General features: G+C 45.0%; 1 protein-coding gene across 14 annotated transcripts in view; it reads left to right on the top strand.

Annotated features, from left to right (window-relative positions):
* The window catches only part of TMEM30C (transmembrane protein 30C), a 29919-nt gene that overhangs the window by 7086 nt on the left and 12268 nt on the right, over positions 1 to 10565 (top strand). For 5 of the 14 annotated variants that reach the window (XM_001502201.5, XM_070243908.1, XM_070243909.1 and 2 more), the window contains exons 3-6: positions 254 to 364; positions 6355 to 6456; positions 8206 to 8293; positions 8692 to 8832. In XM_001502201.5, coding sequence (XP_001502251.2) covers positions 254 to 364; positions 6355 to 6456; positions 8206 to 8293; positions 8692 to 8832 — 442 coding nt within the window. Of the gene's footprint in view, positions 1 to 253; positions 365 to 3719; positions 3870 to 6354; positions 6457 to 8205; positions 8294 to 8691; positions 8833 to 10565 lie in introns of all 14 variants that reach the window. The other 9 variants (XM_023623917.2, XM_023623918.2, XM_023623919.2 and 6 more) reach the window with 3 other exon arrangements.

The raw sequence follows: 10565 nt of genomic DNA, 5'->3' as shown, positions 1-10565 counted from the left end.
TAAATCTGCAGTGGAAACCCTGAATCCCAGGGCAGTGCCAAAATGCTGCCAAGTCCCCAAATGAAAGACCGTAAGAAGCCGCACTGCTCCCGAGCATCGGCAGGACATGCCCTCCGGAGGAAGGCTGCCCCTCGTCATGTCCCGGACTCCGTGCCGTTGACCCAGAAAGCATGAAGACTTTGGTGGACTCAGGACTTGAATTTTAAGATATGTAACTTTTCAGCTAATAACTGTTCTTCTCCCTGCCTAACAGATTAATTACACAAAAATATGTGCCAGCTGTGCAAAACTGCGGGAAAATGCCAGGAATTTCGACAAAGAGTGCACCTGCTCTATCCCCTTTCACCTTACACAGACAATGCGGGTAAGTGACAGTCAAGAGCCTGCAGTGGGCCTTCTGCTGATCTCCTCTTGTCTTACACTTGGCAGTAAGCTCATGATTTCCACCCAATGCTTCCCGACACTGGAAATACCAAGAAGAAAGCAGTGTGGGGCTGGGGACCCTCACGGAGTTGAGTCCCTACACAACTCTCTCCCTTTTTTTTTTTCCTTTGGAACTTTATTCTTCTCCTTTGTTTCTAGTTTCCAGATTCTTTACCTACCCAACTTTGTAACCTAATTCTTAACATCAATCAAACAGGTTTTGCTCCAAATGTCAGCACAGGAGGGGACCATAGAGATGGTTGACTCTAACCACTCATTTTATGGGTGAAAATTAATGGGCTGAGAGATTAAGTGACTTGGCCAAGGTCACTCAGTGAGTTAGTGTCAGGGGTCACAGACCTAGTGAGACTCTCCTTGGGTCCCCCCAACTCATTCCACATATGCAGTTACTTAATTCCTAAAGCGACTCTTGGCCTGGCTATCAGGCACTGTGAGAAATGCCGCAGAAACATTAGAAGTCCCTGCTCTTGGGCTGATTAAAGTCCTGCGTTAGTCCAGGTCCTCTGAGAAGCAGATGCCAAGGCAGGATTAGACATGCAAGAGATTTATTGGGGAGACTGCCTGTGAGGGAAAATGAAGAGGGAGCCAGAGGAGGCTGGGAAAGCTGTCAGACAGCAACACAGCTCTGACTCCTGTGAAGGGGAAGGAAGGGGAGAAGGAAAGAGGGAGGGAGGGAAGGAGGGAAAGATGGAGAGGAGAGTAGAAAGGAAAGGAGGGTGCAGAGAAGGAGGGGAGGTCTCAGACTGCAGTGTATTCTTAAGAAAGTTTCAGCAAGGCCGAGAGAGTCACCAAAGGAGCCTGTCTCAGAATCCCCGCTGTGCTCAGCTGAGGGCTGGGAGTGGCCGTGGGAAGCAAGGCCTTGGTGCAAACACAGGGTGATTTCAGGCACAGCAGCTGGGGCCATCCCTGCAGTAGGAGATCCCAGAGGTGCCTTTGCAGGGCCTCTACAATCCTACCTGGTAGTCAAGCTGAATCAAAGGAAAAATGTGTTTCTTTCAGCCCCCCGAAGGTCCTGTCCTGCCCTGACCTCTGGGCTCGGCACCTCTCTCTGCACAGCATCCTCCTCCCTGACCTGGGTGGTCCCTCTCCTTCCCCTTCATAGATGACTCCACATGGCATGAATCCAAGTGCAGGCAGGCCTTCTCCTAAACATCCCACCTCAAGCTCAGCTGGTCCCAAACCAAAGTCGTCATCTCCTGAAAAACCCTACTCCTTTCCCTTCTGGTGAATATCCCATCACCAAGACTCAGAACTTTCCTCCTTCACTTTACCCTACCCAGTCCCTTCTCGTCCAGGCTCTGACGCACGGGCACTGTCCCAGCCTCTTCTCTCCCAGCCACCTCTCCCCTCCCTTCTCGTCCCATCGTCCAGTTCAGGCCCTCCTGAGCTAGTATCAGAACTGCCTAACTGCACTTCTAGGCTTTGGTTTCTCCCTGAGAAAGGCCTCTTCCAGACTGTTCTGCCACCTGAGGCCCAGCTACCTCTTCATCTCTCTCTCCTTGTGCTGGGAGAGACCTTGTCCTCCTGCCAAGCTGGCCACTTGCTTTCTCGTGATGCGACCCGCTGTGTTCCTGCTGCTCCTTCACCTAGTGTCTGCCTGCTCAGGGCCTCCTGTGAGAGCTCACTCGTGGTAAGCCCCCACTGCCCCAGCCATTCCTTGGGCCTCCTTTTCACTCAAGTCTCCAGCAGGAATTTGCCCACGTTCATGTCTGGGAGTGCTGTGCCACGCTTCTGATGGACTTACAGTCACTAGTGTGATATCCTGTGTGTAGACTCATTTCTTCACTTCTAGGAGCCTCCCTGAGGACGGGGACCATGCTTCACGTGCCACTCCACACCCACCCAAAGGATCTGCATGACACACTCCACCTTCCCGCCTGTTCCCATCGGTGAGCTATCCACGCTCCTGTCTGAAGGCTTGTCTCTCCACTTGTGCATAGATGCCATCTTTCTTGCCTTTATAAGGGCTTAACTCAGCCGTTCTCGCCTCCCTATGTCATCAACTTTTCTCTCTACTGGATCATTCCTACCAGCATACAAACATATTATTTCACTTATCTAAAAAAAAAAAAAAAACGCTCTTCTATTCTCCCAATTTCCCTGCAAGCTATTTGCCCATTTCTTTCCTCCCATTAGCAGGAAAACTCCTCAAAAGAGTTGTCTATCTTGGCTATTTCCAGTTCCTCTCTTCTCATTCTCTTAAACCCACTCCAGTCATGTTTTGCCCCCAACACTCAGTGACATTGCGAGGAAACCAATGGCTTCCACATGGATAAATCCAGCAGTCAGTGCTTCGTGCCTTGTTACTCACTACCCGTGGGTGGTCACCCCTCCTCCATGACACGCTTTCTTCTCTGCCTCTCAGGAGTCACACTCTCCTGGATTTCTTCTAGTTCTCTGGCTGCCCTTCTTTGGTTCCTGTGCTGTTCCTCCTCTTCTCCCCAAACTCTTTATGTTGAGATCCACAGGGCTTTAGTGTTCGGTCTTCTTCTCCTCTCTGTATACACTCCCTTCCTTGGAAATGTCGTCTCCCCGCTGGCTTTCAATGCCGTCTCTTGACAACAGTCTGTTTTATATCTCCAGCCCAAACCGCTCTTCCAGTATCTACAGTTGAATTTCCAACTGCCTTCCTCATGTCACCACTTGGATGTCTAATAGATATCTGAAGCTCAACGTTTCCAAAACTAAGCTTCTGATATCCGCTCCTCCCGCTTGCCACCCGCTCCCCGAGAAAACCCTATTCCACCTGCAGACTTCTCAATCTCAGCTGAAACAGGTCCATACTTCTGGTGCTCCAGCCAAAAGCCTAGGAGTCATTCTTGACTCCTTTCATTCTCTCGCAGCTCACATCCAATCCATCCTGTTGGCTCTACCTTCAAAATATACCAGTCTGCCCACTTCTCCCACCTCTTTTGATACTGCTCAGCTCCAAGCCACCTTCACCTCTCACCTGGATCCTGTCAGGCCGCCCTGCTCATATCCGTGTCTCAACAGAGCAGCCACAGTGAACTTCTTGCAGAATAAGTCATATCATGTCATTCCTTTGCTCAAAAAATTCTTGCAACGGCCCCTCTTTCCACTCAGTGAAAAAGCCTAAGTCCTTACAAAGCCTTACAGGATCTGGCTCATCTCCTCTCTGACCTGACCCCTCCGCTCTCTTCCCCTCACCCTCACTCCTGCCACACTGGACTCCCCATTCCTCAACAAGTCAGGCATTCTCTTGCCTTGCTCCCTATTCCTGATAACCACCTGGGTAACTCCCTTACCTCCTTCAGGTCTTGGCTCATTCCTACCTCAGTAAGGCCTGCACTGGCCATCCTATGTCATGCTACAACCTGTCTGCTCACCCACCCTGCACTCCTGATCCTGGTGACCTGCTGGAATTTCAGTTTTTCCATGGTACTTATCACCTTCTAATGTACTATGTAAGTTACGGGTTTGCTATATCTATTATTTATTGTCTGTCTCTCACTGTTGTAGCCCAAGACCTACAACAATGCCTGACACACCATAGGTGCTCAAGTAATGTTTACTGAATGGACATATGAATCTTTGCTTCCTCCACAGTGCACAGCACAGTATATTTTACCTGGTAGATGCTCAGAAATTGTTTGCTGAAAGATTAAATGAAGAGAGGAAAGAGAAAGTGCTCAATTACATGGCTTCATGTTCTAGGTAGCTCTGAATTTCTGTGTCTCTTTGTTATTCCCCTTTGATCCCAGACAAATGCGTCCTGGCATCAGAACTATTCTGAATACATCTGTTTGATTATGGCTAGCTCTCATCCTTGTATCTGGGTGAGTCAGTTATAAATTATAGGGCAGTTACTGAGTTGTACTTGGGTCATAAGTGAAATCTAGATAAAGTCGGTGGGGGAAGTCTTATGTGTGTGTTCTTTCACTGTAGGTCAAAATTCTAGTCCTCCGCAGCCGTGCCCTTTCCTGCCTTCCCCGTCTCACCGTGCTGCCCCCCAAAGCAAAAGTTAGTGTGGCTTAAAACAACAGAAATGGATTCTCTCACAGTTCTGGAAGTCAGAAGTCTGAAATCAAGGTGTCAGCAGGGTTGGTTCTCTTTTGGAGGCTCAGAGTGCTTCAATTTTTAAGGAAAAAATCCAAAAGATAAAACCTTAATGGGCTTCCGCTCCCATCTGTCTGTGTCCTTTGAAACCCTAAAGGCAATTGAAGTGTTACCAGCTGCTAACCATTCCTTTCAGGCAAAGGCTTCCTTGTAAAAATCCAACCAACTGCTCAAGGCAGCCACAGGGCCTTGGACTCACAGGCAGGCGCACGTTACACACCTGGACGACGAGTCCAGGCGAGATCTGCCCTTGGCATGGAATCCTGCACAAAGTGCCACTGACTGGAGAGAGAGCAGAACCACAAAGCGCGCTGTGCCTCCAGGAGTCATCAGAAAGATGACTTGTTAGGCCAGATCTTGGACAAAGAATCATTGAAAAGAGGTTATTAAAACACCCCAGTCCATGGGGTAGGGAGTAGTCTCTGCCTGTTTATTGTCATTTATATGTCTAGGTAACTGTGGGTAAGTAAAGTTCTCTTTTTAGCTTCTGAGAAAATGTGTGATAAATTCTGTTCTGTGGATTTGCTATTTTCTATAGTTATGGGTCAACAGTAGAGCTTCCCTCTGTGGGTGAGGATGTGTAATCAGTCGTGTGGCCACGCCCGGCTTGTGGGCTTTCATACCCTCGCCTTCTGCAGCCTGCCTCTTTGTCACAGCCCAGCATCTCCCCTTCTCAGTGTTCCAGAGACGGTTCTCTCACAGGGGTCTCATCTCTTCAGCCTTTGTTGGTTTCCATAACTGGCCGCTCGTACCATGACCTTTATTTCCAGCTCCTATTTTCCATACTCATGCTCTTAAATGTCCTTAGGGAGAAGCCAAAGCCTTTCCAAAATGCTGGCTTTGGATAGTGTAAGAAGATCAGTCGACTTGGGGAGTTGAAAAGGAATACTTACATATTTCTAGCACTGAAGATAGCACCTAACATATAGGAGGCACTTAATAAAAGTTAGGCCTTCATATTCTTGGACTCAGGCCTTCATTATTTTGGAGGTAGGTAGTATATTAATTATAAACAGCTACGTCAGACATTTCTATTTGCATCATATGTGCTGTTAGCAAAACCTGTATCAAGTCTGCCTGGAGAATTTCCAGGGCCTTGTTATGTCACCATAAGGGTAGGAGTGCGATGGTAGCCTGTAATTGGCAGCCTCATACAACAGTATACAGGAAAAGGCGTATCTCTCATGGCAACAGGACCACTTATTGCTAATGTGAAAATCACCCTTCTTTGGGATCAGTGAATTATTCCATCTTTTTGTCAATAACAAATGGCTCACCATTTCTTGAGCAGGTACTGTGTGTCAGGCCATGCTAGGTCCTAGGGACGAAAGATGAAACACCTGGAGCTGGACTACGGGGAGCTGGTCTCGTTCCTTTCCCATGTCCAGTGTGCACAAGCACCGAGGTGCTCAATGGCTCCAGTTTTGAATGAGGTGTCATGGATTTGCTTTGAGAGCGCATGACTTTTGATGCCTACTACAACCCCTAGGCAAAGCAATTTTCCTAGTTTTGCTAGGAAATAGCACTATTTGTAAAATCAAACTTTACGTATTGAGAAATACAAAGCCTGATTATAAAAAATTTTCAAAGCAGGAGTGCGGTAGCACTTACAAAAACATTAAAAATAAGTTATTTCATCATTTTAATAATTCTGTGTAGAATAGGGCTTTTCTACATGTAATTTTTAATAATCATTTCTTGGGTTTCTATTTGATATAAAGAAACTTTCCGTTCTCATCTACTTTTTATATTTAAAAAATCCTGTCCATTCTTATTAATATTCCAGTTAGTTTTCCTTACTCTCTTCTTACTGTCTGCTTTTCTCCCATACAGGGTAATGTTTATATGTACTACAAATTGTATGGCTTCTATCAGAACCTCCATGGATATCTTCTATCCAGAAGTAATAGCCAGCTGTTGGGTACAGATGTAAAGGTAAGGCTCTATTTCATTTGGTATAATACTCCTTTTTTATTAAACCAGGTGGACCTTTCAGTCTAAAAGATGGTATGAAAAATAAATTCAAAAGCTAAGGTTTTACAAGACAGAAATGTGCATTTCATCCTTGCATAAACTGAGGGGCTGGTGTTCAGGATGACTGCTGTTCAGAAGGACCACTTTCCCTCTTCAGAGCAGTAAGGTCAATCTCGTCCAGGTGAGAGGTGACCTTTTCATGCTCCAACCATTTAGAGTGGGACCTTGAGCGGCTGGTTTCAGTCTGGCTCACTGTGTCTACCAGTGTCCTTCCTGTAATTGGGGCCTTCAGTCCAGCCAAGTTGAAGAAAATTGGTCTCTACTTGATTGAATAAATAAAAAGCTTTTGGTTTAATTAAATACTCTTTCAGAACTAGGAATACAAAATTTTACTTTTTTTTTTTTTGAGGAAAATTAGCCCTGAGCTAACTACTGCCAATCCTCCTCTTTTTGCTGAGGAAGACTGGCCCTGAGCTAACATCCGTCCCATCTTCCTCTACTTTATACGTGGGACGCCTACCACAGCATGGCTTTTGCCAAGCGGTGCCATGTCCACACCCAGGATCCAAACCGGCAAACCCTGGGCCACAGAGAAGCGGAATGTGCAAAATTAACCACTGCGCCACCGGGCTGGCCCAAAATTTTACTCTTGATAGATGATACTCAGCGTGCTAGCAAGAAAAGCTAGAAAGAAACCTTTTCCGTACTGACATCAGTATATGAAGTGGTAATCAAGTGATTTTTAGCAAGCACCCTTTTAAAAATATATCCTGGTAATTTGGTGTGTGGATCCTCTGTGATAAGGCATCTAGCTGAAGACCCTCAATCTGTATACATTTTGGAATATGTTACACTTCAAAAACAAACAAAAAAAGTTTTTAAAAATGTATTCCAGAGCAAGCCCTGCTGGCCTCGTGGTTAAATTTGGGCGCATTCTCCTTCAGCAGGCAAGGTTCAGTCCCTGGGCACAGAACCACCACTCATCTGTCAGTAGCCATGCTGTGGCGGCTCACAGAGAAGGACTAGAAGGACATACAACTAGAATATACAGCTATGTACTGGGGTTTTGGGGAGGAAAAAAATAGAGAGAGGGGGCTGGCGCAGTGGCACAGCAGTTAAGTTCACACGTTCCGCTTCCGCAGTCCGTGGTTCGCCGGTTCGGATCCCGGGTGCGGATGGGGCACCACTTGTCAAGCCATGCTGTGGCAGGCATCCCACATATAAAGTAGAGGAAGATGGACACAGATGTTAGCTCAGGGCTAATCTTCCTCAGCAAAAAGAGGAGGATTGGTGGCAGGTGTTAGCTCAGGGCTAATCTTCCTCAAAAAAAAACAGAGAGAGAGGAAGATTAGCAACAGATGTTACCTCAGGGTGAATCTTTCCCAGCAAAAAAAAAAAAGTATTCCCGTGTAGGCTTAGTGTGATATTTATCACAACCAGCAAGGTACAGGTCCTTCCTGCAGACATATTTGGTATGTAATGCATTGTTAATGAGGGAAAAAATCTACACATATACACACACATCTCCAAAACACAGAAATTCCTAGTCTGAGTAAGCCAGAAGCCTGGGACAAACAGGCAGCAGTCCCTAACCTTGCTCTGTGCCAGCACATCACTGTGGGTTGATTTACATTGCCAGTGCTCTCACTTTCAACGTTCTAAGAGAGTTTACCAAAAGCACTTCTCATTCCTCTATCATCTTGCATCCAGGATGTTGAAACATGTGCTCCATTCAGCAAGTCCCACGATGGAACCCCCATTGCTCCATGTGGTGCTATTGCCAACAGCCTCTTCAATGGTAGGTGACTTCTCCTATCTCCATCGTGTACTCTTTCATAAGTGTCTAACAGCCTAAATGTCCAGAAGGTCCCCTCTGCAGCTCAGTGGCAGTTTAAAAAAAATTCCGTATATATCATCCACTCACTTACAGTATTTTATTTGCAAATAAGTTCTCCCTTACTAGAGATTTGAAGTAGTTAAGGAACGTGAGTTAAGTGGAGCTTAAAATATTTTTCAATAATTGGGGGCTTGGCAAGAAAAAGAATAGTCCTGTGATTCCAGCATCTGTGGCATGGGAGGTGTGTTGAGAGTCCGCTAAGACCCTGGTTTATTTTTCAGCTCTGTCTGGTTCTGCACTTTAAAGGGTAGCAGAAATGCTTGCATGCATCTGTAACACAATTTTTACTTTCCCTGCAGACACCATTATTCTTTCATACAAGCTTAATTCATCTGTGCACATCCAAGTCCCCATGCTAAGGAGTGGGATTACGTGGTGGACAGATAAGTATATCAAGTTCCGGAATCCAAGTTCCAGTAATCTTTCTAGTGCGTTTGCAGGTGAGATCCGTGCATCAGGTCAATGTTCTCACCTGTTTATGGAACTTTGGTTTTATGTGTGGGGAGGTGTTTAGGGTTCCTCCGTCTTTCGTTCTTGGTCGACCTCCTTTTTGTTCTAACTTGCCCTGCCTATGGGCGCCTCCACCACATACTTATCAGAAGCATGAATGATTGGTGCCCTGGTTCCTTCCAACTTACCATTAGGAAAAAGGCACTGTTTTAAGAACATGTTGCTTCATCTCTAATTAGGGTGACCATGTAATTTTATCAACCAAACTGGCGCACTTTTTTTTTTTTTTGAGGAAGATTAGCCCTGAGCTAACTACTGCCAGTCCTCTCTTTTTTGCTGAGGAAGCCTGGCCCCGAGCTAACATCCATGCCCATCTTCCTCTACTGTATATGTGGGACGCCTACCACAGCATGGCTTGCCAAGCGGTACCATGTCCGTACCTGGGATCCAAACCCATGAACCCCGGGCAGCCGAAGCGGAATGTGTGCACTTAACTGCTGCACCACCGGGCGGGCCCCATGTTGACACCTTTAATCGATCTTCTCTTCTGACCTTAATGGTTTTTTTCATTTGAGGAAATATCTATAGGTGCTGAGATACCTGTCATGCTCACAGCGAATTTTACTCAATGGAAGATATTCTCATTTTACATTTTTTTAATATTGAAATATGCTAGTATTGTAACCCAAGTGTTTTTATAGGCATTGTCTTTTTGACTTCACAGTTTCTTATTTATGATTCTTTTGAATGTGTTCCTAAATTTAGATGCTACAGAATCTTAGATCTTCTTGATATCATTTAATTCTGGTAGAGAAGAAAATTTTATCCCTTTAAAAATAGGAGCTCCATCAAAAGAGTTTTCACATAAGTTGAGATATTCCAAAGCATAATTATAGAATTTAAAAATTAAATGTTCACATTTTGAACTCTCATTATATAGTCTGTTCGCTTACTCCCTTGCTTTTATAGGGGTAAATTTCAATGTCTTCTTGTTTAAAAGCTTTGTTTTCAGTAATTACAATTCATTAAATCTTCAAAAACTAAAGTTTTTTTGGCATTCTGTATTTCAGATAGTTTGTTTAAAATTTTTCAACTAGGGGCCGGCCCGGTGGCGCAGTGGTTAAGTTCGCACGTTCCGCTTCGGTGGCCCCAGGAATCACTGGTTTGTATCTGGGGTGTGGACATGGCACAGCTTGTCAGGCCAGGCTGTGGTGGGCGTCCCACATATAAAGTAGAGGAAGGTGGGCACGGATGTTAGCTCAGGGCCAGTCTTCCTCAGCAAAAAGAGGAGGATTGGTGGCAGATGTTAGCTCAGGGCTAATCTTCCTCAAAAAAAAAAAAATTTCAACTATTTTAAACAAAATTCAACCAAAGTTAGACAGATAATTTACCAAAAAAGTTCAGGATCATTGTAGGATGTATCATTTGATATACAAGATAGTTCTTGAAAGGCTCAGATATTTCTAAAATTCTGGTTGATGATCTGTGACAAAGACAGACAACGTAGACTGCTATGCTGAAGCATTTCTTTAGCATCCATGTTGTTGTAAAAATTGTGCAGTTCAGTTTCTCTGGGAATATACAAAAATATTTAAATTTGCACAACTACAGCTCTTCTTCTGATTAATAAAATATTGTAGCTTGCTTAGATACAATTGTGAATTATGTATGTACCACAACCAACTTTAAGTACATTTCTCTGTAAATTTCTCAGTTTACTAAG

This window comes from Equus caballus, chromosome 19, assembly GCF_041296265.1.
Source record: "Equus caballus isolate H_3958 breed thoroughbred chromosome 19, TB-T2T, whole genome shotgun sequence".
Lineage (NCBI taxonomy): Eukaryota > Metazoa > Chordata > Mammalia > Perissodactyla > Equidae > Equus > Equus caballus.
The sequence above is the reverse complement of the archived record's forward strand: the minus strand, read 5'-3'. Positions and strand labels throughout refer to the sequence as shown.